Source organism: Rissa tridactyla, chromosome 1, assembly GCF_028500815.1.
Source record: "Rissa tridactyla isolate bRisTri1 chromosome 1, bRisTri1.patW.cur.20221130, whole genome shotgun sequence".
NCBI lineage: Eukaryota > Metazoa > Chordata > Aves > Charadriiformes > Laridae > Rissa > Rissa tridactyla.
In genome coordinates, this window is record NC_071466.1 from 164,608,413 (window position 1) to 164,635,574 (window position 27,162).

A 27,162-nucleotide genomic window follows, 5' to 3' on the forward strand; every position below is an offset into this window, starting at 1 on the left:
CGCCTTCCACCTGGCCTTTGCCCGCCTTCAGCCGGCCCGGGGGCGCCAGCTCCGTGGGCGGGGGGGCCCTCAGCGCTCGCCCCGCTCCCACGCGTGTCCGCCGTGCTCGGCGCTGCGCAGCGCAGCGCGCCTCTCCCCGCGCCGGCCCCGCCTCCCTCATGAATATTCTAATAAGGTGGGCGGAGCCCGCCCCATGCTAATGGCAGCTGCTGATCGCTGACGCGCCATCACACCACGCGCCGCCGCCGCCGCCGATTGGCCGCCGGCGACCTGGTCTCACTGACAACAAACCGTGGTGGTGGGGGGGTGAGGCGCGCGCGCCGCCGCCGCCGTGGCGGGCGGGCAGGTGGGGGGCGGGGGGGGCGGAGCCGGGGCCGCCGGGCCGGGGCGGCCCAAGATGGCGCGGGGTCGGCGGCGCTCGCCGGCAGCCTCCGCTTGAGACACCGGGGCGGCGGCGGCGGTAGTCGTGAAGGGCGGGGGGGGTGTTGATGTGCCGGTGCCCCCGGCCGCGGCGGGCCCCTGCGCGATGGAGGGCGGCGAGCTGAGCGCGGAGAACATGGAGAGCCTGACCGAGCTGGGCGACGAGCTCACCCTGGGCGACATCGACGGTGGGCGCTGGGGAAAGGGGAAGGGGGCTGGGGGGGGGAAGGCGGCTTCTCGCGTGGGCTCCCCCACGCGGGGTGGGGGGAGCTGTCACCCCTCCCCGCGTGGGCCTGGGGCTGCTTGTGGGGGGGGGGGGTAGGGTCCGTGAGTGGGGGGGTTCTTGGGTGTCGCTGCGTGGGGTGTCGTGTCGTCGGCCCCGCTCCCCCCCCCCCCCCACGAGTGGGAGCTCAGGGTGGCCGCACCGGCGTGGGCCCGCTGCGTGGGGTGAGCTTCCCACGCGCTCAGGGCTCTTAACGCCCGTGGGGGGTGAGCGGGGAATCCCCCCCCCCCCCCGCCCCGGGTGGGTAAAGGCGGGGTTGCGGGGCGCGTCCCGCCGGGCAGCGCTCACCCGGCGAGCGGCCACGCGTGTCTCCCGCCGGCCAGCCCCGCCCGGGGAGCGCTTCTGAGCGGCTTCCATGGGCCTGACCCACGCCGGGGGGCGTCGAGGCAGTTACCGCAAGATACCGCGGGGGGGGTGCGGGGGTCCGAGCCCCCGCAGCCGCCCACCCCTTCCTCCCACGCGTGTCCGCTGCCGGCGCGGGGGAGGGTGGGAGGGAGCAATCACCTCGCCCTTCCCCTCCCGCCTCGGACCCACGGGGCAAACGGCGCTGCCCGGGGTTCCCCTCGTGTTTTCTCGTGGCTGTTTTAAAGTCGGCGATAAAGGATTGCCGGAGCTGTGCCGGCACTCGTGTCTGTGGGAGGAGCCCCCGCCTCCTCGCCCTCTTCCACCGAAACAGGTGTCACTGCTTAAATTCCCCCTTTTTTATTTTTGTTACCCCCCCCCACCATGTCATCCTAAAACTTGACCCCATCGACGCCAGAGTTTAGGCCCACGAGAAAAATCCCTGTTTTCCGCCGAAGGGCAGCAAAACGAGGCCGGCCCCTGCGCGCGGCGCTTTGTTGAGCGTTTCTTTCCCCAAAAGAAAACCCATTAAAAATATAATTTCGCGATGAGCTCTGCCGCAGATTGGGGATGGGGCTCGGTTCCCCCCCACCACCCCGGGCTGTAATCCCAAACACAGCTCAGCTTTGGAGGGGGAGGGTGGTGCTTAAAGCATCCTTGTTCAGCAGTTAGGAGATAAAATTAAGCTACTGCTTTTAAGTTTCTGATTGCGATTGATTTGCAGTGTAGCGAGGGGTGTAATTTATCCCTCTTTTTTTGTTTGTTTGTTTCTTTATCACATGTAAAAGAGCAATATACCTCATGAGAACCTAAGGGCCCTATTTATCGCTCATAAAGTTGCTGATGCGAATCGAAGGTGGTGTTTGCTCGTGTTTAAGCACCAGTTAATGACTTCTCGGGATCCACACAGAAACGGAGATGAATTCCATTGGAGTTGGAGCCGACTCTGTACCGCGGTGTGCACGGAGAGGTGTGATTCAGAGCGATGAGTAACTTCGGAGAAAGAGCTTCTCCTTCCTCCCTGGCTCCTGGGTGGATTTTCCTGGGGTGGGGGAGGTACATGACAATCCTGCTTTTTCTGTGCCCTGATGTGGATTTATGCCAGGGTTTGAAGTTCTGCACGGGTTTTGATTTGGTTTTTAAGTCTCCTTAGCGGTGGGTCTCGGCGTTCCTCTCCTGTTCCGGCTGAGGAACCCTCACCACCTCCCTCATGGCTTTTGGTTTTCCGTGCCGGAGGATGCGCTGGCTGCTCTGCGATGTCGGATGGGGTGTGAGGCTGGTCCAGCGATCCTGATGCAGAGCCAAAAGCTTCTGGCTCTGCCTCCTGTCCCGGCACGAGCTCCTCAGCAGGCCACCGGCACCTCGCTGCTGGTAGGATGATGCCGGAGAGCGAGGTCCAAGTTAGTCACGGGTGCAAAGCGTGTCTGGGTTCGTGGTATCGGTGTTGTTTCTGTCAAGGTTGGGATCTCGGCCGCTTCGTGTTTGTCAAAGCAGCCGGTGTGCGGGCTCTGGGCCACCGCTTGGGAGAGGCGGCTAAAGCCCGGCCCCTGCCTTTCTGCCAGGTGTTCGGACGCCAGGCTGATAGGAGCAGCAGAAGTCCTCGGTGGGCTCAGTTTCGTAACACCTTGTTGACGTTTTTTAGCCTTGGGCTGGTCCGGGATGGTTTTCTGCAGGGACACCTTGCCCTGCATTAGGGGCTGAGGCCTCTTTGGCACCCGGGGTGCAGGTGGTCCGTCCACCATGAGTTTGTCACCGAGAGCTGTCCTCTGACAACCCCCGAGCTTTGTGTCAGTCCGTGTAGGTGCTCACTCTGTTCTCTCTGTAGGCACAAGTGTTTTAAAAGGCAGAGATTTGGATTTTGGATGTTGCTGTTTCTCCTGCGTTTTATTTTTCTTGTCTTGCTACTAGGACAACTCTTGGGCTTTTTAAAAGAGGTGGGTTTGTTCTAATTCTTTAGACTTTTTGCGCTTAGTCAAAGTTGACTCTGTGCTAAAGATGTGATTTAACTACAAGAGTAGTTTTTTTTTTAATAAGATAATAAATCTGCCGTGTCGAACACAATGTTCTTTAAAACACAGTACTTGAAATTTGGCTCTTAAACTGGAATTTTCCCTTCCAGAGCTAGTCTCGTCCGATTTACGTTTATTCCCCACTTGTGTTAGTGAAACAGCAGTGCTGTGAAATCAAGAGCCTCAGAAGTTCGTAGTTGGGATTATCAAGTTTATGGTGTTGGGGGTTATTTGGGATGGTCTTAGCTGCCGTCGGTCGGAGGGTGAAAAGCTGCTTAATATCCATCCAGATGTTGTGCAGAAGTGTTAATCTTTAAACATCCCTCCTTGCTCCGGTAGTGTTTTGTGAAAGTTTACTGAGGTGTTACATTTAAAAAAAAAAAAAAAAAATATTTCATTCATGTAATTCGAAGCAGACAAAGGTCTGGTCCCGGAGGCCGCGGCTCGGTGCTGGGGGAACCTCACGTCCCCACTTAGTGTGGGGTTGTACATAGGTCAGGAGGACCCACATCTCCTCCCTCTTAAAAACTCGAGTTTTTAAGAGGGAGGAGATGTGGGTCCTCCTGACCTTGAGTTTTTAAGAGCAATGGTCACGGTCAGCGCTTAAATGCATGTAAAGGGTGTGGAAAGATTCCTGTCGGAGGAGGAGTAGTATCGCAGAAATAACATAGAAATATGGTGAAAGAGTTGTGAAGGGAGCAACAAGCCTGGAGGATGATCCCTTTGCTCCGTCTCAGGAGCGTCAGACAAATTAATTGGATGGTGTGTGGGTGGCATTTTGGAGAAGCAGATTAATAGCTCTTTCATTGCTGGGGCATTTTCCACAGAAACATTTCGTGAAAAGTTTGCTTCTTTGAACCCCCTTCACAAACCGCAGCAGCAGCATCCTAAGGGTTTGTGGATGAGAAAGCAAAGGGCTCCTTACACCAGGAGCTATGTTTTCCCTAGAAATCAGAAATCTATTTTCTACTTTCTAAACCCAAATGTATTCATTCTAAAGCCTCCATTATGTTTGTGGGTCTGCTCCCTTTTTCTCCCTGCTTCCAGGAAAAAAAATCCCAAACCCAACCAAACCCCAGAAACTTTCAGAAAACCATGGAAGAGCCAGTGTAGCGTTGGGCGGGTTCTGGGCTGGGGAGGGATGTCTGACTCCTCCTGCCACTGCCTACACACCGATTGGGGGAAGCGTGCAGGTAGTTTAAGGTGCATAATTGGATTAAACTGGATTAGATGGAGGGAAGAGGAAGCTTTGCTTGTGAACAATGATCTCTTGGTCGTGAAATTTTCTTCCTCCGTGGGGGAGAGCTATAGCGCTGCGGTAGGAGCCTCTTGATGTGGGCTGATAAAATCTTGGAGAAGGTGGGATGGAGAGAAACTGCTGTGCAGTGATTGCAGGCAGGGGATAAATAGGCAAAAAAAAAAACATCAACAAAAAGTTATTCTGGCGGTTTCAGCATATACATGTATTTCTCCTGCTACAGTTCTATAAAGCGTTGTTTCCTTTAGTGTTTTTTCCCCAATTTTCAGTACACTTGAAAGTAAAACAAAGTTAAGATGAATTCTTATCCTGTTTCTTTATTTTTGCAGATACTCGGTGGGGCAGGAGGGATAGGGGGCTTGAAAGCACCCTAAAAGTTGGGTACGTTAGTGCTGGAATTGCGGAGGTGCTTGGTGTCTTCCTTCTGTGAGGATTAGATTGGAGCAGTGATGGAATGAGAGTCTAATTTTAAATGTGTTGGAGATGGCTTTAAGTTCTAGTCTTGGATCTTGTGGTCTGGGAAGGTGTTGTAGGAGAGTCCTGCCTTTCCCATTGAACAGCAGCGGCAGTGCCCAGCTGCTGGCCACCTCTTGGTTTTTCTCTAGAGGTAGTAGGTTGGTGTGATGTGGTCTCTGGAGGTTTTGAAGGACGCAGAGCTCACACACCATCATTTGACTCTTGACTAAGAGTCAAATGGTCTTTGTGAAGTGGTGGGTGACAAAGTGTATGGGCAATAAAATAGCACTGAACGCCTTCTCTTCTGTTTTACAGAGATGCTGCAGTTTGTCAGTAACCAGGCAGGGGACTTTCCAGATCTCTTTTCGGATCACTTGTGTGGCACCTTCCAGGGCAACAGCAGCAGTGGCGGCAGCGGTGGGACCCTGGAGCCGCAGTTGCAGCGGTCGTACAGCCAGGTGCAGCTCCAGCCCTTCCCACCGCCCTCCGCCTCCCCCCAGCTCCAGAGCCTGCCGGTCAAAGCGGCACAGGCAACACCTCCAGCCCCTCCACGGTCGGCCCCTCTCCTTCAGCCCCGGCCCCCGCTCCAGCCTCAGCTCCAGCAGCAGGCCGTGATGATCACCCCGACGTTCAGCTCTGCTCCCCAGACCAGGATTATCCAGCAGCCGGTGATCTACCAGAACGCGGCCACGAGTTTCCAAGGTAGAGGTCGTGTGGTCCTGGTGAACTCGTAATAAACAGTGTCAGTGTTCAAACTCCAAAAGCATCCGCAGCCACCGCAAGCCTGATGTTCCTTTTCTTGCGGTACTGGGCTGTGGGGCATCCCTTCTCCTCCCTACGTGGCTTTGGAATTCGGAGAGCGTGAGAAACTTTCATAAATGAGATCTTAAGTCTTCATGTGACCTCTTGCGATAGTTGTCATCTTGCTGCTCTCCTGTTACGGCCTTCTGCCCTGTGGCTCTTGGGAGGCTTGAGAAAAGTACGTCTTAAAAAATGGTTGTCAGCAGGCCTGTCCTCCCACTGATGGGTGCAGTGGGCAGATCCAGTCCTGAAGCTCCTGTCTGTCCCACGTGGCAGTCCGGAATGAAGGCACATTTTAATTACCCAGCTCTTGAGTGCAGTACTTGCCCTGAGCTGAGACGCTTATAGGTATATTTAGTGATGGCCGGATCTTCCTTTGTGAATGCCAGTTGTCTTGATCCTCTCCAGTAGGTGTTGATTCTTTACACGATAAATCGGATCCTAGGATCCAAGATCAGCAAGGGTGGGCAAGTGCTGATTGGATGTGCTGCATAATGTCACTGCAGTCGCGAGTCCCGTGCTATCACACCAGAGGTCTTTGACTTTATCTTCTCTTAGCTGATCCTCTGTGCCTCCTGGAAAGCTGCTATTCTAGGTGCAGCATCCTCTTGCAGGAGGCACCAAAGAAGCTGGAAGCTTCCCAATGTGTGGGATGTGTTAGATGAACGCTGCCTACCAAGAAGCTCTGGGAAGAAGGGGAGTGAAGCCAGGAGCATTTACAGGCTCTGGAATGGAGAACCTGTGTCTCTGCGCGATTCCTGACATCTCTTCTGCTTTTCAGTTCTGCAGCCTCAAGTCCAGAGCCTGGTGACGTCCTCCCAGGTTCAGCCGGTTACCATCCAGCAGCAAGTGCAGACTGTGCAAGCCCAGCGAGTGCTGACGCAGGCTGCCAACGGCACCATCCAGACCTTAACGCCAGCCACGGTCCAGACGGTTGCAGCACCGCAGGTTCAGCAAGTTCCAGTAAGTAAAAAGGCGGAGTGACACAGGGATCCAGCAGAAGAAGAAATAGCTTTTTGTGGATCTGGTCTGCTGGCTTGCCAGGGAAAAGGTGGTGAAGGTTGTAGGGCTGGCGGTCCTGGCTGGGATTGCTTTTGCACAAATGTTTTAATGCGCGAGAGGTGTTTCTGGCCAGCCTGTGTCCCAGAAGCATTTTGCTTCATTCACGTCATGCGTGAGAGACCCTGTTGTGAGCTGTGATGTGACTTCAGGTAGTGGGCAAGGTTCAGAAACTGTTTTCACTAGAACACCTGCGTAACTAGACTTGGTCTGAAATATTTTCGTAACTCGGTGCTGCCAAACCGAATTGGAAACCTTACTTGAACAAGCTTTCTTTGACTTTTGCCTACTTCTTTACAAGTCCACCACCTCTACCATGTCTTATAAGGGCCGGCTGATACTGGAATGTTTTCTTCCAATTCTTCTGCCGCAGTTTCTTTGACCTTTTTGCTCCTACACTGTTATGTGGTACTTGTTTTAAAGCACACACAAGAGTGAAAAAGTCTTGTCTTTGTATTAGATAAAAACATTTACGGCTAGGGGACTCCCTCAATATGACAAAGATGCTCTGGTTCAGTTGTACTGTGACATTTATAGTGTTCTCTGAGAGTCAACGACGTATTTTAAAAAAAAAAAATAAAAATAGGAGCAAGCTGTCTTGTGGCGAAATAACTTATAGTTGGTTTTGATCTGCTTGATATTTGTGGCGCAGATCCTTTCAGTGAAACTGGAGGAGGGGAAGGATCCTACAGGTATTTGCCAAAGCAGGCTGTCCTAGCCATGTTAGACTCTGAGTACTCAACCAGTTAATGTAGAGAGCTAATTATAGGTGTAACTGGAGAGGGGAAGGGAGCTTTTCCATCAGCTCTTTTGTATTTTTACATACTTGTTTACTTCTGGTGACTGATTTGAAAACCAATGTCCTGGTGGTTCCTCTGCTCCCCTCCTTCCCTCCAGCGCTGTTCAGACTGTCTCGTGGTCGGAGATTGCATCAGGGGCTGACAAAAGCCGTCCAGGTGACGTAGGGTGCAAGGTGAAAGAAATACTCGCCCTTCTCTTTTCCCATCCACTGAGATGTAAAGTTACAACTCTGTCATCGCTTACCTCTGGCTGCTGAGATCAGCAGAGCAACACGTGCCTACTCTCCCCTTCACCTGTGACCGTTTTCAACCTAGGTTCTGGTCCAGCCTCAGATCATAAAAACGGACTCCCTTGTCTTGACAACCCTGAAGGCGGACGGTAATCCCGTTATGGCCGCAGTGCAGAACCCGGCGCTGACAGCACTCACGGCTCCCATTCAGACCACGGCTCTGCAGGTACCGTATGGGTGTTCTCCTTCCGTCCTTCTCCTCACTGACGTCCTTTCCTCTTAACGCCAGGAAGAGACTTGGGCTTTAGTAGCCTGCAGTGGTGCAAACGGGAGGGGTTTTGTGTGCTGCTCTAGACATGTCCAGAGTGAGTAATACCCTGTTTCTGCCAAGGCTAAACACACAGATTGTACTTTTTTGGCAGCCTCCCATGGCCAGTAAGCAAAGACCAAGGGCACATTTCTGTTTACCTTTTTCTGGCATTACAAGGAATATGATCTAAAAATTCCATCCAGTTTTTGACTGCTGGAAGGTACTTGAAACTGAAAGCTAACTCACTCTGGATACCTGTGGAACTTTCTTTTCCCCCTCAGTAGTGTCTAATAGCAGTATGTCGAATGTGAAAACTAATTAAGCTACTTTTCAGAGGGCATTTGCAATGAGGATTCAGTATAATCATTGGAGATGGCAGCTGTGCTTCATGGCCTCCGCTTCTAATCAGCTTGGAGAAACTTCTGCCCCCAAAGACGCATTTATTATGATCTTATACATACTGAGCAGATATCTCTGTTCAAGTATTTACTGGGGAAGAGATAAATTTACAAGTCTGGACTTAAGTTTTGACTTAGCGTGGTAGGCTTCTTATGTACTAATTAGCAGCCGGGCTAAAATCTTCAATTAACCTGCTTGCTTTTAGGTGACACTTTTACACAAAGGCTCATGTGATTGTGTCTGAGACACAATCTGTGGAGCATTTTGAACACATTGAAATTTGGTGGAAATTAGCCAAGGAAAGGTGTAGGACTTAAATTCCCTTGTTTGTCAAGTTCCAGCTTGAGATGAAACTAAATTAATTTCTAATATCCCAATTAGAAGACTATTTCAGAGTTGAAATTGGTCTTGAAGTTGCTCATGGCTAGTTTATTCCCATTTATGTTAGCCTGTCTTTTGACAGAAATAATTCTTCCTCTCCATAACCGCTTCCCTGATCCTTGGTGTATTTTCGAGGACGTGCGTACCCTTCTCAGTCTTGTTTTGCTGGGTTAAGCAGCCTAAACTTTCTTTACTCCAGCTGGCCTAGAAGCCCCTCTGTGCAACTGTTCTGGTGGGATTCATCATCTTTCATCGCAGAGTACATAGTGCTTTAGTTTGGTATAGATGGTCTGTCCTACATCTAAATGCCCAAGTTTGAGCTTTTCATGCCAGCGTTTATCACTCATTGCCGTAGTTCCTCATCTTAAGGCATTTTTATAGCTTAAGGATCCTTTTTTTTTCCCCATTTAATCAAATTCAAATCAACTGCATCACTCAAGCCAAGGCTTGTTTTTCCATAGCTGGGTCCTTTCTAACATTGCCATTAACAGCTTGGAAGTATCATTGCTTGTTGCTGATTTGATGACTTTATTTGTGCGTAGAAAAGGTGGATTTGGACACTTGGGTGTGTAAGAACTGTAGGAGCGAGAAAGAGCCTTGGTCTGTTTCTCTGTTTAGTGGATGAACAGAGCGTGGTATTGGTGGAAGAGTGTTGATGCTCTTGGAGAACAAGAGATCTTCTTACTCTGCAGTGACCAGTGTGGGAGGCAGAGTGGCAAATTTTTTTCTGTGCTGCTGTACCAATGCTCTTGTCAGCTAAGGAAAATGGGGGAGGAAACTGGCATATCTCTTATTTTCTGAGCTGTACTAACTTTTCCTGATTATTCTTTTGTTTACTCCTTCTTCACTGACCATCATAAACCTTCTATAAACTGATTCCTCGTGACACTTGTTGTGCATTGTCATTGTAGACCCTCGTTGGGAGCAATGGGACCATTTTGACCACAATGCCGGTGATGGTGGGGCAAGAAAAGGTGCCCATCAAACAAGTTCCTGGGGGCGTCAAGCAACCAGACCCACCTAAAGAAGGAGAGAGGAGAACAACTCACAACATCATTGAAAAGCGTTACCGGTCATCCATAAATGACAAGATCATCGAGCTGAAGGACCTTGTCATGGGGACAGATGCCAAGGTAAAGATGTGGAATAAGAGCAAATCTAGTGTCATAAATACTTTGTCTTCAGGTGCTCAGTGCTGTACCAAAGGAAGCAGTTGGGTACATGTGACTGTTAACAGTACGCGCACGTGTATTGGGATAAGACTGTGGAGAAACACTTGAGCGATGGAAAGCTAGATAACTGTATTCAGGAAAGGTCACCTGTAAAATTATTGTTTTACTGTACTAGTGGTACTGTTTCTTGAAAATAAGCTATACCTCATGCGTTTGTTCTTATGTTAGTTCTAACTTAAATAGGCCCTTCAGGTAGAATATCCAAGTGGATGCTTTGATAACTCTGCCAAACCGGAGCTTGCTTGATTTACGTTTCCTTTTCTGTGCGACTGCAGTAGGGACGAGAATTTACAGAGCTTTCCAGTTTGTTTCCTTCGAATATGAGTTGTAAAAACTCCTGCTCGCTCAAACTTTAGAAAATTTCTCGCACTGTGGGGTGCACCACGTCTTCAGGGTTCTCCTATTCACTTTGCCTCGTGCTGGCAGAGCAGGGAGAGTAGTATTCTTCATACCCTGAGTGGTCTCAGTACAAATACCTGCACTAGTGAAGTCACCTTCTATTGCTGGGTGGAACTGGAAGCTTACATTTTAAAAGTGTTGGTAATGTGCTTCGTAGTTCTGTGGGCTTGTGTTTGTAAGCTCTGCTGGAAGCAAATGTTTTCATGGGGGTGGCCAAGGGACTGAGGCACAGAGAGAACCACTTATCTCAGAATTAAACAGTGAACGATGGTTAACAAACAGCAGCTTGTTCCATCCCGGAAGAGAGCCACTTCATTTCAAAACTATGGTACTTGCAACGGGCTATTTGTGTCTGAAACCTAGATGTGAACTCTATTGTAATTTGGATGTTAATCTGTTTCCATTGTACTGTTTTTACAAGGTCTTTGAGAGACCTCAGTCCTTGTGTGTCTTTCGAAGACTGATACCTATTAGTTTCTTTGCAGCTGCTGAGTGGTTCTTTACACCATTTTCTTTATATCTACGCGTGATACAAAGGGGTGTGCTATTCCTGGAAGCAGGAGTGACTCTTTGACGCTTCATATAAACTGCTTTCCGTATGTCTTAATTCCTTGCAGATGCACAAGTCTGGAGTCCTGAGAAAAGCCATTGATTACATTAAATACCTCCAGCAGGCCAACCACAAGCTGAGGCAGGAGAACATGGTTCTGAAGCTGGCTAACCAAAAAAACAGTAAGTTGTGGAGGCTGTGCAGCTGGTGGGAGGCAGTCAGCATGAATGTAGGGCGCCTCTTGCAGTTTCTTATTCTTGACAGAGGTAGATGACATGCACGTTGCATCAATAGTGGCCAGTGTTACTCCAGGTGACAGAGCCAGTCGGAGTGACGCTGCCAGGATGCAGGATCAAGAAACGTGTACATAATGCACTCTGATTTTTGCAGAGCTGTTGAAGGGCATTGACCTGAGCAGTCTGGTTGACAACGACGTGGATCTGAAGATAGATGACTTCAACCAGAACGTGCTGCTGATGTCTCCTCCAGCCTCTGACTCAGGATCCCAGGCTGGCTTCTCTCCCTATTCCATTGACTCAGAGCCAGGAAGCCCACTCCTTGATGATGCAAAGGTATTTGTGACTTCAGCTGTGAAATTCAAGGCATCTACTTCAGGGATACATCAGGGCCAGAATTTAAATTCTCCTAATTCTCAAGAGTGGAACCAGCAGACATCTGGCAAGCAGATCTGTAGGGGTCAGAGATCCTTTGTGAGGATGAGGAAGGTGCATGGGTGTGGTTTGTCTTTTCTTACATGATTGAGACAACTTTCTGAGCTGTATTATCTGAGCCATACCTCAGCTACTAGAAGAACTGTACTTAGCGTTCAGCCCCTGTACAGTCTCTGTGGACTTACAGTGCCTGTTCATGACCCAAAGAGCCTGTGGCTTTTCAGGGATGTATATCTCCAGTGAATAAAGCAGGAGAACTTGAAAATGGATCATGACATCAGCTGTGGTTAATGAGACTGTAAGTAACCACAGTAAAAGAAAGGTGTTAGCTATCTTCGGCTGATGTGTTTGTTTTGTGGATATCGCAGAAGTAGTGGGTCTTCCAGGACATCCTCAAAAGAGTGAGGGCAGTAAAGGTTAATCCTAGCCTAAACCAGGGATCCGGTTAATGATAATTGAAATGACTGGGAGCAGAAGGAAGGTGAAGGCACTCAAATACTTCAGCCTTATCTTACTAAGCTAGGGAAAGCTTTACTGGAGTTCTTGCTGATCTTGATCTTAAAAGCAAATTTTAAAATGTGTTCTGTTTCTCCTTCTTCCCTACCCCTCTCTTGGAATAAGCATTTTTGGTTCTAAAGAATGGTAAGCAGGTTTTGTTCTCCTCTTACTTTTCTCTTCACTGGTGTTCCTTTGAAGGTTAAAGATGAGCCTGACTCTCCTCCTGTGGCCCTTGGCATGGTGGATCGCTCTCGAATACTCCTCTGTGCTCTCACATTCCTTTGCCTTTCCTTCAATCCTCTGACATCCCTCCTGAATGCCCGAGGAACCTCGGAGTCTGACAGCCTGGTGCACCATGGCTCTGGCAGGAACGTGCTGACCATTGAGTCAGGTAACGAACTAGAATAGTTTGTCCCACAGAAAGGGGACAGGCTTACATGGTCTCCCTAAAGACCATCTCCATCTATCATGGCTGTAGGTCACGAGTTGGACTGTCAGTGTGATCTAGTAGGATGGTTTTGTGTGTTCAGGGAGTTGTACGACCTTTGTTTAATGGTTGGGGAGGGGTGGTAACCGCAGGGCTGGGTGTGGGAGGAGAGCCAGCCCTGAGTGCTTTGACACAGCTCCAGTTTACATCCACATCCAGCATTCTCCTTGAGCAAAACCAGCCTTTGCTCAGCCTGGTGAGGGAAGAGTGAACACCTGTTTGTAGCCCAGCAGCCTGGGCTCTCAGGATGGACCCTTGAAAAGTAGTTCAGAGTAAAGGGTCCGCCTGTCCTCACTGATCTTTGAGGCATGTTCACTTTATTACTGTTTTTAAAGTAACTGGCCGATTTTTTTTTTTTTTAAAACTTTATTAATAAAGTAATAGGTGAAGAATTACTTCAGATAACACAGTTGCTGTATAGTCTCGCAACTGGCTTGTTCAATATGCTTATTCCATTATATTCGTAGTTTAGAGTACAGTAGCGCAGGGTTTCTGTAGGCATGCTGTCATTTCCCTGACCGGTAAATATGCTGCCTCGGTGTTGCTTTGTAAACTTAATCAAGACAGGAAAAATGACACTGAGGTATTGAATACCCGTGGGCATATCAAGTTGTTTTCCAAGAGTGCTTTGTATTCTGATTTTTCTAAGAGCTGACTCAGTTTTTATAAGTCAGTCTTGCAAAAATAATTATTTTTATTTGGTTGGGAATGTTGTAGCTTGGAGTCCAGATGAAGAAATGTTGATACAGGTGTTTCCTGATTAAAATGCAGTCTTTGCAAAAGTTGCTACCACATGTGGCAGCTCTAGCAAGACATCATTCTGGGTCTGCGCTCATCCTGTTGCGGGGCTTTCAGAATCCGTATTAACTTTTAACTTTCCTTCTGGGGCGCCCGTTGCAGATGCAGGTGGTTGGTTTGGCTGGATGATGCCCACGCTGATCCTGTGGCTCGTGAACGGAGTGATTGTGCTGAGTGTGTTCATAAAGCTCCTTGTGCACGGAGAGCCGGTGACCCGGCTGCACTCCAGGTCATCGGTCACCTTCTGGAGGCATCGCAAGCAAGCGGACCTGGATTTGGCACGGGTAAAGCTGACTTGTTGTTTTGCATCAAATACTTCTTTTCTTATTCTGCGTAAATGTGGCCTAGTGAGGCAGTGGCTCGGCACTTGCAAGAGTGTGGCATTCCTCAAGTGGATTATCCTGTCTGGTTTCAGAGAAGCTGATGCTAGGTTGTCTTGAGCAGATTGCCGTCTTCCCTCAGCCTAAATTAGCCAGGCGTGGACGTCAGCATTGGAAGAGGCTCCGAACTTATGTCCTTGTTCCTTGCTGCTGCATCTTGTAGCAATCTGTCAGCAAGGTCTTGGGTTTTGTCCAGAATCTGGCCTCTGCTGTGTCTGTTTGTCTGCTGTCCTCCAGCCTCTTGGAAGTCCTCTCCGTTGTTGAGGCAACGTTTGGCTTTTGATATGGGGACCCTGAAATTTCCATGTGGGTTGAGAAGGCAGGAAGCCCCCTTTGCGTAGCGTTCATATGTGTCGCGGGCAGTGCAGGATCAGAGCCATGGGTGGAAGGAGATGTGTAGGGCCAGATTTGAAGCTAGTGTAAATTGCCTTTGTGTTTACCGGGACTATGTTGATTTCACTCAGCTAAAGGTCTTGTCCCAGCTTGCCCCAGCTTGCCCATGAGTTTGTCTTGCTCCCAATGCCAAGGAGGTCCCAAAGCATCTCTGTGATGGTGCTTTTCGTTCTTGAACATTTTGCCATGTTATTTGCAGGGGGATTTTGCCGCAGCTGCATCAAACCTGCAGACTTGCCTGTCGGTACTCGGCCGAGCGTTGCCAGCTTCCCGCCTGGACTTGGCCTGCAGCCTGTCCTGGAACGTGATCCGCTATAGCCTGCAGAAGCTGGCGCTGGTGCGGTGGCTGCTGAAGAGGACTTCTCATCAGTGGCGGGCAAGGGAGGCCACCGCAGGCTTCGAGGACGAGGCCAAGACCAGCGCTCGGGATGCGGCTCTAGCGTATCACAAGCTCCATCAGCTCCACATAACAGGTAGGAGCAGAGGTGGCAGATCTGCTGTCCTCGTTTTGCCACACGAGGAGGCTCAGAGCTGATCCTGGGGAATACAGGGAGAGCACTACAGCCTCCCTCTTCTGGAAGGGCTGCTGCTGGCAAATTTCAGGAGCCACTTACTAAAACACAACAGGTTCATGCAATAAGAGAGCTCTGTAAGAACAGCTGAAACAACAGCAGCGTCTCGAGTTGCGTGTTCCTGAATCTGCAGGGGTGGCTGAGCAGTTCCCGAGCAGCAGTTGATTGAGTCCGGTCACTTTTTGCTGCTGTTAAGGGCTTGTTTCATCCCTTTCATTTGGGAACGTGATGTGGAAGCAGGGGCTGGGGTTAATTGCTAGAAGAATTTAAATTTCCGAAGCTGTGTAGAGCGCAGATTGCCAGTTGGTGTTGATATGCTTTGAAAACCTGGGTGTGTGCACATGTACTAAGGAAGTGCTTGAATGTTCCTTGCGAATGCTTGTTTTTGCCACTTCCTTGGCAAACCAATTTGCAATGTTAATAGGTTCCGAGCACATCAGAAATCCAAGCTAAACTTCCTTCTGCCTAATCATGCTGTGTGAATTGCAGCCACGCCACCAGGGATAAGTACTTGTCCTTAATATTATCTGTGTAGGTACAAGTGTGGATTGCAGAAGAGTTCAGTTTTAAGACAGTGATTAATATAGTGAGACAAAACTTGCTGATGATTTTATCCTAACGGGTTTGGCCATACAGGGCTTTCCCACTGAGATGAAGCTGTGAGTGCCAACCATGGTATCTGTGGAAGGAAGACTCAGTTATGGTTGTTCTGTTGCCTGAATACCAAGTAGGCATATGATGTAAACTTCTCATGTCAACAGGTTGTTGTTGTCTCTTTAGGATAGTGGCCCTGGAAATCACAGTAGTATTTAGTAGCTGGTAACTAATTTAAAAGTTAACCCTTTTCCTTTCCCTCCTGGTGCAGGTAAACTTCCCTCCAGCTCAGCTTACTCGGGCTTGCACATGGCCCTGTGTGCTGTGAATCTGGCTGAGTGCGCAGAAGAGAAGATCCCACCCAGCACAATGGCAGAAATCCACCTGACGGCTGCGGTTGGCTTGAAAACCCGCTGTGGAGGCAAGCTTGGCTTCCTAGCGGTGAGTTGTCTCCTCTCCCGTCACACCTGCAAGCAGAACTCTAGGAAGGTCTGCAAGCTGGCGTTGCCGTAGCTCAGGGCCTCTGCTAGCCCTACAATTACAGTGTGGCCTGCAATTACGATATGAGCTGTAATTACGGTGTGACCTTTGTCTTCAGTGGTGTGTCTCTCTCCTTGGATGCTGTTCTCAATCTTAGCCTCTCCTTTCCCCAGAGCTACTTTCTGAGCCAGGCTCAAAGCCTGTGCAGCTCGGAGAGGAGTGCCATCCCTGACTCGCTGCGTTGGCTCTGCCACCCCCTGGGACAGAAGTTTTTTGTGGAGCGAAGCTGGACGGTGAAGTCTGCTGCGAAGGAGAGCCTGTACTGCACCCAAAGGAACCCTGGTGAGAGCCGCTTGCGTCCCGCTTGAAGCACCTGGCAGTCTCTCCACCTCTGGGACAAAAGCGGGTGTCTCGTTTGAGAGCTTGCCCTTGTACGTCCGCCCTGCTTGTGGTCTTGATGGGTGAGAGGGGCTATGGAGCTGGGAGATGTCTCCTCAGCCTGCAGGAGCTGGCTCTCTTCCCTTTGGATACTGTGCTGTCATCCCGCTTGTGTCTTTATATGCTGGAACACAACCTGGACGTGGCCCTGAATGTCTGGGGGGTGACTTGGGGGGTGGTCGAGGTTTATCCTCTGCAGAGCTGTGTCATCACTGTTTTGCTGAGTGGCTGGAGTGCCAGAGGGATGTTTGGCCAAGGGCTGCAGCTTTATAAATAGATTAAAGGGTTATAAAAGGCCCTGAAAACTTAGTCTTTAGAAATCTTTGCATTAATTCCTTGAGAATTTCCCTCTAGTGCTCTTCCTCGTGCTCCTACATTTTGATTCTTCTTTTTGGTTGTATTGGGAGGTGGCTATCACCATATGCAAGTGAAATGGTTTGGGTTTGTTGTTTTTTTGGTTTTTTTTCCTTCCTCTGTAGCGGATCCTATCGCACAAGTTCATCAGGCGTTTTGTGAGAACCTGCTAGAGCGAGCGGTGGATTCACTCGTGAAGCCTCAGACTAGGAAAGAGATAGTAGGACAAGAGGAGGAGGAGCCATGGTAAGTGTACGTGCTAAGCTGGGGACTGCTCGTCCCAGCTGCGGGCTCTGAGGCAGAGCTCGAAACTGTTGACTGAGACAAATTGAGTGGTTAGTCCTTGTTAAGGACTCGAGAAGACAACGTTAAGTCTGACCGCGGCAGCTCATTAGATGGATGAGCTCTTCCTCTTCGTATTAAAAGCTCTGAAGTCAAAGGTGAAACTCTGACTGTTGACAGGCGTCGGTAAGGATTTCTGGTTGATTCCTGAACTGGATGGATGGTGCGTTCTCTGCTGACAAAGTTTAATGTTCAGGAACAGTAAAATTAGTGTGCACCTGCCACTTCTATGGACCAGAACCTACGTCTACGGCTCTAAGAGCGTGAAGGTCTGGCATGTCGGAGAGTGACCTCACCGGCTCGCTACCTTATGCATGAGAGCATTTTCCTAACTGAAGTGAAAGCAGTGATTTGCCAGCAGTGAAAAAGCCAACTGATGTGTGGCAAGAGGGGGAGAGATGGTGTTGGCCGAAATTGTCGTTGGCCTCCAAGCTCTGTGATCAAATGAAAGGGGCCGGTAGGTGGGAGTTGGAGCAGCTTTTTCTACTGAACTGCATCCAGCTCTTTCCTGGACTCCACAGGAAGCGGAGCCCCAGCCTTTGCCAGCAATTCTGTGCTGTTTCTAGCTGATCTCCAGACCAGCTGGTGCCAGGCAAATGCTATATAAATACATGGGAAGCTCTGTAGGGATCCCATCCTAAAAAAGTGTGGTTAAAAGCCTCAAATGGGAAGATAACCCAGTTTACCTACCTATATAGGGAAAACAGTACATGTTTAGCTTTATTTTCAATCTCACCTCTGTTTCCTAGCATCGTTGCAGAGGATGAGCAGCAGTTCAGGCTAATTGCTGGCACAATACAAATGCTTGTGATCAGAGGCTGCTGTTGATGATGAGAGAAGGTGGCAGGATTTGTGTCAGTGAGGTGGGAGTCCCTTCTCCTGGTGGGAAGGACTAGCTTTAGTAATACAGCAAGCCTTCCCCTGCCCCCAGGGCTCACGGATCTTCCTCTGTAGCATGCCCCAGGAGGTGAGATCATTGTTGCCTGTGTTGCTTTCTCTGACCAATGCTATTAACGCGTTGTCACTTGTATTCATATATATTTGTATATATGCAAATAGTCGCTCACTGTAGTAGTAGTTCCGCCTCTTTTGGAGGCAGTGATTGAAAGGAGCCTGTAGTCAATTTGTAAGATATGTCATGTCCAGCACCTCTGTAGTTGAGGTGATGAGACTCCCAGGGTTGACTCTGGTTCCGTGCTGGTCTCCTTGCGTGGGGAGATGTGAGGCTCCTCCTCCTTGAGCCTCTGTCTGCACAGTTCTGCTCTCAGGGAGGTCTCTTCGGTCTGGCAGTGTTGTGTTACTTGTAGAGCTTGAACTTTCTCCTGGCTTAATTGGGTCAACATTGTTTAAAAATGCCTTGTAACTGATGAGAAATGCCTTTAGGCTTTGGTATCTCCTGTTCGACAGCATAGCGAAGGTCTGTCTACCTTGTTTCTTGTTTCAGCGAGTTCTCCGGTGCCATGGAGTACCTGAAATTGCTCAACTCTTTCTTGGACTCAATGGGAAGCGGAGCCCCACCCTTTGCCAGCAGTTCTGTGCTCAAGTCCGCTCTGGGTAAGTCTGGTAGAACCGAAGCTCCCCCAGCTGCAGGAACTACTGCTGATATGTGTTCCCCCTCTCCCCACCACCTCTCAAACCCCAGACAAGGGGAAACGCAGTCCTTGGGGTGAGACTTGATTGCTCAGCAGCAGCATGCCACAATGTGGTGTGGTGGCCTCAGACTGGAAGAGGGTGGCTGGGAAGGCTCGTAAATTCGTCTGTGTGTCATAATGCTGGGGGCCGAGGTGGGACCGCTGTTATTTGTATTGTTGGGCATGTTCCAAACTGAACTCCGTGCCCTCGCCTGAGAACTTGCTCCTGGCCATGCAAAGCGAGAGGAAGGGTGTAGTGTATAAACCAGTGTAGTAGTGTTGCAGCTGAGGTACAGGAAGGTTTTTTTCCACTTAATTACCTATTGGACCAAATACGGGTTGACCTCACTTTCACAGCAGCTGTCATGCGTATTCCTCAGTCTCCAGAGACCTGCAACCCCTGCTGTAGACGAGCTCTGGGCATCTATTGGGAGGTGCTTTGTTTGGTCCCTTGGTGTATATTTAGTGGGATAATGAGAGCTGTAGAATCCCTCTGAGCCGTGCACTCATCTGGGGTTGGCTGGTAGCAGGCTGCTGCAGTATTTTTCTTGCTTGGTGTTGGTACAGACAGCACCTGGCAGCTCACTAGGATGCTGCTGGAGCTGTAGACACAGGCTAACTACGCTGTACCTGAAATGTGTAGAGCAAACATAAAAGGGAAACTAGAGACTTCTTTTTCAAGGGATTATTTTTTTTTTATATAAAGGGAAGTCTGTATTTGGGTTAATATTGTCATGAAATCTAAAAACAGCTCAGAGTAGCAGAGCCTATGTCCTTTGGCCCTAGATAAGCTTTGGGAAGGTCTTGAAGGGATGTTAAATAATGGAGGAAGTGCTCCAGGGAACCTGGTGTTTTATTTACTAGTTTGATGGTGACTGCTGCCAAGGCACGGTATGTACAAATAGAGTTGTTTCTTTGGGGTGGTGAGTGGAGCTCCTTGTCAGGAAGGAAATGAAGAGATTTCTAGACAAGTAGACGGGGTAAGTTCTTGTTGACAAGATACAAACTCGGCACCCAAAACTCTGCAGTCAGATGCAGGGTGTTGGCAAGTTCCTTTGTGTTCCTGCAGCGTGTTTCAGCATTTACCCAGACAGCTGCATTCCCAAGGGGATCAGTTTGGGCCCATTAGCGTTGAGCTTGGCCGAAGGCACTGGCCAAGGGCACGTGACACCTGCCCGCTTCTTCCCCCGGGAAGGAGCTGGATGTCCTCCCGTGGGTTGCAGCTTGTGATTCTGTTTCACAGGCCCCGACGTGGTGTGCCGGTGGTGGTCAGCAGCGGTGGCTATGGCAATTGGTTGGCTCAGAGGGGACGATGCAGCTGTGAGGTCGCATTTCACAGAAGTGGAGCGCATGCCGAAATCCCTGGAGATGTCAGAGTGCGTAAGCCTCATACGCTCCTCCTAAACAGGAGCAGCTCTTCCCCCAGCCCCTGTCCTGTGGGCTACCCCTGCCTGTGCTCTGGAGTTGCATGCCTTGTGTGTTCTGGGATGCAGCAATGCACCATGCTCAGACATCGATGTGTAGACCGAGGTTTGCAGGCTGATACCAGAACTGTGGACTTGGAAGTGTCAGAATTGCTTCTTTAGGGATGTCTTCTGGCTTTGTTTTAAGTGCACAGCCTCCTGCCTTCCAAAATCAAACAACAGAACTCATGCACTGGTGGAGAGGCTGGTGTTACCATCTTGGTTCTTTTGCATTAAAGCTTCTTAGCCAGTTTCCTTCCATTTCTCTGTGCAGTCTGTGTAGGTGAGGAACAATTTCCATCTTCTTTTCTCTCTAAGAAATTACATCTCTGCTCTTGAAGATGTGAGGGTGGAAGCTGATGCTGGTTGCTGCTTTGAGCTCATCTCCTGGGGCTGCCTTGCGGCAGCATGACATGGTACTGCTTGAAAGCAGCACTTCCTTTGTCTTTCAGGAATGCCCTGGTGAAAGCCACCTTCTACGTGTGTAAAGCCATGCAGGCCTCGCTGTCTGGGAAGGCAGATGGACAGCAGAGCTCCCTGGGTCACTGTGAGAGGGCCAGCAGTCACTTGTGGAACAGCCTCAACATGAGCAGTGGCGTCTCCAGCACCGTTCTCAACAGCGTAAGAGCTATAGGCCCCAGGAGAACGCATGCTCTGTCTTGGTTGTAAAGTTGATCTTGCTGCAGGTGTATCACTTCCCCGTTGTATCTGCATTCTCCGTCCATCCTGTGTCTGGGAGTAGAGGGGAAACTTCCTCCCTTTCCTTGCAAAGGGCATTGACATCTTTCTGCCTCTGCTGTATGAAGGAGCAGAGCTGCAAGTAAAATATCGTTTCCCTGGGCATGGTGTCAGATGGCTGAGCTCTCGTGCCTCTTCTGCCAGTAGCTGTCACCCCTTTCTGGTGCTTTGACCACTTTGAATTTGGCCCATGGAAAGCATCCACCTCTGTCCTCCAAATGAAGTTGCTGACACCTGTAAAGCAGGACCTCATTAAGTTGAGTTTTCTCTGTTTTGGGAAGCACTCACGAGTGTATGAACCCTCTACCACGAAAGTGGGACTGTGCCGTGCTATTCCTGAGTTTGTGCGGGGCTTATCTCTCTTCTTTCCAGGATTACCTAAAGCTGGAGCTTCCCTGCGTAGCATATGGGATGTGGTTCTAGTCCCTTTTGTGGCTCCTGGGTGGCAGCTGTAGTGCATTGTAGTTGCATTGCATGTTGTGGCAGTGACTGTGCAATGTTTCTGCAGTGCAGCACAGAGGCACTCTCCGCTTCGGCAGCGCGGGTGGAATCCCCTGAAGAGCAGCTTGGATGGCGAGTGATGCTAGGGGGCAGCAGCAGATGGGGAAAAGGGATTTGGGCAGCCTCTGTGGGCTGTGTCAAGACTGCCTGGTTGTTTTTTTTCTTTCCCTCTGCAGATAGCAAGGCTGTCTTTGCCATTTCCCACTAGTTAGTATTGGGCTGGAAAGCCTTTGTGGAGTGCTGGGGCATTGCCGGTGCAGTATCCCATTGGCACGTCTTGTCTGGGGTGGGATTGGCCTTGCGGAGGGGTTGGCTCTCCTGGAGGTGACAGCTGCTCTTTGGGGACAGACTGGCCCTTGTTCCTTAGACTGGACCTCTCGATGCTAGGCGCCAGAGGTGCCGCTTGGGCAAAAGGCGAAGTCCTGCTCCCTTCGGTGCATCATGGTGGGGATCGCTTGGCTGGGAGGGCTGGGGAGCCCCTCTGGGTGGGCAGGAGGTGCCGTGGCCGCCCTCCTGCGGGCTGTGTCGGCAGCTGTGTAGCAAATGGCCTGTTACTCGCCTGATGGGTTGTGTTAATAAGCGTGTGTGCCCGGGCCCCCTGGCTCTTGCAGATGATCCAGCTGCTGGCCTGTGACTTGCTGCTCTCTCTCCGCACCAGCCTGTGGCAGAAGCAGGCGAACGCCAGCCAGGCCCTGGGTGAGACCTACCACGCCTCGGCCCCCGAGCTGACGGGCTTCCAGCGCGACCTGGGCAGCCTGCGCAAGCTGGCCCATGGCTTCAGACCTGCCTATCGCAAGGTGACAGCTTGACTCCCCCGTCCGCTCCACCTGCAGCTTAGCTACAGCCCTTCCCGGGGCGGGGTGATGGGGAAGCTGCGGCCCTTGGAGAAATGTAGGGTGTGTGTGGGCTGGAGCAGTTTGGACGCTTGGGGTGGGATGGTGTGCCAGCAGCAGCCTCAGTACTTTCTCTTGGTGGGTGATGAGGGAGGTTCCCATGGGAGTCTGGTGCGTGTGGGGAGGTGTCTGCCTTAGTTTCTACCTAGAAAACCATCAGGATGTCTGTATTGCCAAGCATATACTGTGGCAAATATTGTGGCATCCCTTAACGTGGCTTCAGATTGGGTTAGTGCCTCCAGGGAGTATGGAAGGAGGCTTCCTCAGCTGTGTTGGCTCTGTGGGTACCTGGGGGGTTAAATACCTTTTGCACGTATAGAGCATCGGGTGCTTCTCTGGGGGTTTCCCCCCACCCTTCTGTTTAGTCTATCTAGTTTTAAGCCTCTGTAGAGGAAGTGTAGTCTAATACTTGGATAAGAGGGTTGTCCTGATATTGTCCAAAATCTGGGTTTTGAAGTTTGATGCTGTTATCGGAGAGCTGCACCAGCAGGTTGGGGGGAGATGACCACCTAGGCCACAGTCCCAGGGTTTGCTCTCCCATTTTCCACCTTGTTCCCTGCTTTCCTTCCTCCCCCTTTCCAGGCCACTCAGAGTTATGTGTGAAAAGCTCTTTTTTTTTCCTCTTCGTGGTTGGCCTGACCTGCAAATTCCCCAGAGACAGGTGGGAAGATGGGGGAGGAGTGAGGAAGTGGGTCTCCATTGTTGTCGAGATATCAGCGCTCCGCTTGTGAAATGCGGTGGGCTGAGGGATGACGCGAGTTCAGCTGCAGCATCACCCCCGAACCAGCTCGCCTCTCACCTCCCCTTCCTGCCTTCCTTCCCTTCCAGGTCTTCCTCCACGAGGCCACCGTGCGCCTGATGGCAGGTGCCAGCCCTACCCGCACCCACCAGCTGCTGGAGCACAGCCTGAGGCGACGCACGCCCCATAGCAGCAAGCAAGGTCTGGCCTGGGCACTGACCCACTCCCCGTGGGGCTGGGAGGGGGCAGCGCTTGGGCAAAGTTGAGGGGGGGGCATAGCTGCAGCCTTGCAGCATTTTCCCCCATGTCCGAGGCTCAGGATAACGAGTTCCCACCAGCCTGTAGCTCATGGTGATGCTCCGTGCAAACTGGCTAAAGCGAGCTGCCAGCCCTGGGCTGGAGGTGTCGGCAAACAGGTTGGAAAACGTTTGCCTTCGTGCAGCCGTGCACGCGCAGGGCTTGGCAGGCTGGAGTTCGGGGCAGTCAATGGAAAGGCAGAAGCCAGGAGTCCTTACGGGGTGGGGTGTAAAGAGACATGGTGCTGGCTATAAAATCCCTTGAGGGGGTGGAAGGCGACGGGCAGATGTGTGTGCTGGCGCTGGGATGAGCCCTAGGAAGTGAAGTGAAATGAAAGGGACCGTCTCCATAGAGGACGGGGTTGCCCGTCCCTGCCGGACTCCTGCCCTGCTAAAGCAGCCGCTTGGGGCTCTGCAGGGTGCCCCTCGCTCTTGGCACAGTCGAGGGGACACCACCCAGGGATGCCTGCGCTAACTGGTGCCATTCGAGGGCATGGTGGGGTTTCATCATGCAGGTGGTGGCTTCCTCGTGAGCTTTCTCTCTCCTCTTTGCGCCTAGGTGAACTGGACACCCTGCCGGGCCAGAGGGAGCGAGCCACGGCCATACTGTTGGCCTGTCGCCATCTCCCCCTCTCCTTCCTTTCCTCCCCGGGCCAGCGAGCCATCCTGCTGGCTGAGGCCGCCCGCACCCTGGAGAAAGTGGGGGACAAGCGCTCCTGCAACGACTGCCAGCAGATGATCGTCAAGCTGAGTGGGGGCACGGCCATCGCCGCCTCCTAACGCCAGCCTGGGGCCGCCTTGTGCAAAGACAGCCCAGTTGACAGTCAGCCTGGACTTACCTTCTTGAGCTTAAAAAAAAAAAAAAAAAAAAAAAAGTGCTAGGTTAGGGTTGTGCCGGTGGGATTACGATGGGGTGGGAAAGGGAGGGAGGGTTTTGATTTTGTTCTTGGTTTTTTTACCTTCCCCAGGCTTAGCTTTATTAGCCCCCTTGCTTGTTTTGAGGCGCCGCAGCAGAAATGTCTCTGGTTGTGGTTTCTGCGACTGTGCCTGGGGCTGTTGGGTAGCACTGCCCGGACCCAGACCCAGACCCCCCGTCCCTGCTGGTGGGGAGGAACCCACAAGCCCAAGGCATAGAGAAATGGCACATTCCGTGCCTGTCCTCAGGGGCATCTAGTTCCCTTCCCAAACACCTCTGCAGAAAGGAAACCTCTGGGAAGGGCAGGGGATCTGCTCAAGCCTTGCCCCATGGCGCTGCTGGGGTGTGGGGCCATTCCTGCGAGAGAGGGGGAAGGCACCAGCTTCCCTGGAGCTGCGTGTCAGGAAACTGAAGCCCCCTAGACCCAACTTACAGAGGTGCTCTGGGAGTATCACTTGGGCCCAGTACTGCCCAGCAAATTTCTCTACGGTTTTTATACAGGTTTTTTATAGGAGTGTTTGTGGCTTTACAAATATGTAGGGAACGATGCAGCAGATTTCCCTTCCCTCCCCACTTCATGCATCTCCTTGCTGTGATCAGAGCTGCCTCCAGTTTTTGGCAGGGGGCTGAGGTTGGGGCAGCCTACAACATGCAGAGCCTCGTAGAAGGCTTGGAGAGTCCCTGGTCATCTGGGGCCAGGTGGCAGCAGAGGTGGACCTGCAGCACCCTGCGTTCTGCGTGAAGGGTGAATGCTTCTCTGGTGCCTTTTTGTTGATGCAGAAACAATTTTTAGAAACAAGTTTTTTATTTTACTCGAGTCCCAGTCCCAGAACTTGTCTTCAGGTGTTTCACCTTCCCTTCTCCATCTGCTCAACATCTCCTGAGCTCCTGCAGGGACTGGGAGGCGCTGGCTCAGGGTGTGAGTCTCCCGGCTCTGTTACCATGGCTATTCAGAGCAGTTTGATTTGCAGGTGTTGAATCGGCTGTGACTTTCCAAGAGGGGGGAGGCGGATCGGGGACAGGGAGGGAACGGTTTGCCCTCTTTCTCTCTGCCTTTCCTGTTGCATCCCTCCAAAGAAGTGCAAAGCAGTTGCCCTCTCACAGGTGCAAATGTGGAAATGAGCCTTTGGCAGGCAGGCATCGGTCTTTCTCCCTGTGTGTAGCTGGTGTGTGCTCCATGTCAGCAGCTAGAAGCACTTTGGATATGGGCAGCAGCCGAATCCTATCCTGTCAGAGTTGGACGTGTACAGCCTGATGCCTCCTGCAAAATCAGAACTCAAGTCTGTTTTGCAAGAAGCTTCTGCTACATGTGTCCAGCTTTTGCAGAGGGGCGTGAGAGCTTGAGCTCCTTCCAAAATGAGGGGGGGAGAAAAACATGGAGGCTTGTTGTCTCACTGTGCACAGGGTCTTTTGGTACCTGGGAAGGGGGATTTCATGTCCTGCAGGAATTGAACGCAAGTAATGCTAGCCCTAGAGTTGCCTGGCTTCAACAACCTGGAAACTGGGACCAGGAGAAACCTGTGCCCCAGTAAATCCTGTTCACAGTCACCCTTTGCCATAGCCGCAAAGAAAAGTTCAGGGACCAGAAGACGCTTCCCTCCTCCTCTCGCTTTATTTGGGGAAGAGCTGGTGGATCCCCAGTGCCGAGGGCCAGCAGCCTGTGCAATTGGAGGGGAGCTCATCCTTTGAGGGGGAGAGGTTGCTCTCGCCTGTCTTCAATCAGTGTAGGGGATGCTCTGGTTTGGGTGGTGGCAGCCACTTCTGCTTTGAGCAGGTATCCTAAGCGTGCAGAACAGCTCTTGGGTTCGGGTGGGTTTTGATTGCCCGTCCCCAGTTCCCTAGCTTATCCGTGATCCGATTTTGGGGGTTAGATCACAGCCTCCTACTTTATCTCCTCTTAAGCAGCTTTTGCACTGACTTCCTGGTCGTGGGTTTTTTCCTAAAATACAGAAACTCCTTACCTGTGGCAACCTCCCAGTTATTTCGCATTTCCACAGCTCGGGAGTCCGATGCGTGAAGAGTTTTATGCTTTAGTAAATAGAGGAAGCGAGACTTTTGGGAAACGGAGATGCTGAGGCTTCACTTTGTCACTAAGGGTGGACTGAGTCCTGGGGGCTGGGCGGCAGGGAGGACCGGCTGGGCTGGGGGGGTGGAGGCTGCTGGGCTGAAAGCCTGATGGCTAATGGTGTGATCCATGGAGGGTCCCAGCACTGCTGGTACTTTGCTCCCCTCCAGGGCAAGGGATTTTTGCCCTGTTTTTTTTCTACACTGTTCATAAATTTGCTGCCCATCTGTCCCTACAACTTTTTTTATATGTGTGTGTATATACTGTGACTTGTTTTGTTTGTGGGTGGGAGGAAATTGTTTTATGGATTATGTGAAGAAAGTCTATTTATCCACATGGAGTTTGGAGTAGGGATGCTTTGTGAAAACGAGGTGCAACTGGTGGTGGGGAGGTTCCCCAGGGAACATATCTGCTGTCTGGAAACCCTGTTCCAGGGCTCATGAGCGTCTGTTACCTAATAAAGGCGAACGTTACCACCACCTCCCCCCTGTCCTCTTTCTCTCAGCCCTCTTCGTCCCACCCAGCAGCTGCTCTTAAGCATACGTGAGCCTGAAACGTCCTTCAGAGGTATCCAACCACACAAGTGCTTTGGGATGCTGTCACTCCTTTGTCCAGATGACCTGGAAAATGGAGCTGTACAGCCTGCAATGAAAGATGGTCCCTTGGTGGAGCAAGTGTGGGGTCTTTGTGCTCCTTTGGATGTAACCAAAGAGGCTGGTGGCTTGAGCAAGGTAGAGCTGGGCCAGAAGCCTGCAATTTTAGGACCCTCTATATGGGAGGAAAGCTTTTACCTGACCTTGCTTGCAACAATGTCCTTTCGCTCCATCTCTTTGTTTCTCTGCTCCCCCTGGTAACTGTCAGAACCATTAAACTTCAGGCAGAGGAGATCTGTTTGGTTTTTTGTGTAGCTGCTGGAAGGGTTTTGCAGTTGGCCCTGGAAGCTGTGTTCCCACCACATCCCCCACGGGAGGGCTTCCCCAGGCT

At 51.1% G+C, this 27,162-nt stretch overlaps 1 protein-coding gene across 3 annotated transcripts; it reads left to right on the forward strand.

Annotated features, from left to right (window-relative positions):
- The first annotated feature begins 380 nt into the window (after positions 1–380).
- SREBF2 (sterol regulatory element binding transcription factor 2) lies at positions 381–26,657 on the forward strand. Of its 3 annotated transcripts, XM_054221952.1 has the most exons (20): positions 381–608; positions 5,084–5,226; positions 5,341–5,470; positions 6,351–6,532; positions 7,744–7,884; positions 9,660–9,881; positions 10,997–11,111; positions 11,320–11,501; positions 12,297–12,489; positions 13,486–13,667; positions 14,356–14,629; positions 15,594–15,763; positions 15,976–16,144; positions 16,720–16,840; positions 18,381–18,490; positions 19,811–19,943; positions 20,483–20,651; positions 21,881–22,066; positions 22,991–23,102; positions 23,757–26,657. In XM_054221952.1, exons 1-20 carry the CDS (start codon positions 527–529, stop codon positions 23,975–23,977), a joined length of 3,237 nt encoding a protein of 1,078 aa, XP_054077927.1. In that variant the 5' UTR covers positions 381–526; the 3' UTR covers positions 23,978–26,657. The 3 variants fall into 3 exon arrangements, with proteins under 3 accessions (XP_054077927.1, XP_054077910.1, XP_054077919.1); XM_054221935.1 differs by having other exon boundaries at positions 5,084–5,470; XM_054221944.1 differs by lacking the exon at positions 381–608 and adding an exon at positions 1,598–2,015 and having other exon boundaries at positions 5,084–5,470.
- The last annotated feature ends 505 nt before the right edge of the window (positions 26,658–27,162 follow it).

Bases quoted from the DNA above. Each gene is read 5' to 3' on its own strand.
- SREBF2 (XM_054221935.1), top strand. From the start codon at position 527: ATGGAGGGCGGCGAGCTGAGCGCGGAGAACATGGAGAGCCTGACCGAG. The intron at 12,490-13,485 runs GTAACGAACTAG...CGCCCGTTGCAG, and splicing joins CGTGCTGACCATTGAGTCAG to ATGCAGGTGGTTGGTTTGGC. The intron at 14,630-15,593 runs GTAGGAGCAGAG...CTCCTGGTGCAG, and splicing joins CCATCAGCTCCACATAACAG to GTAAACTTCCCTCCAGCTCA.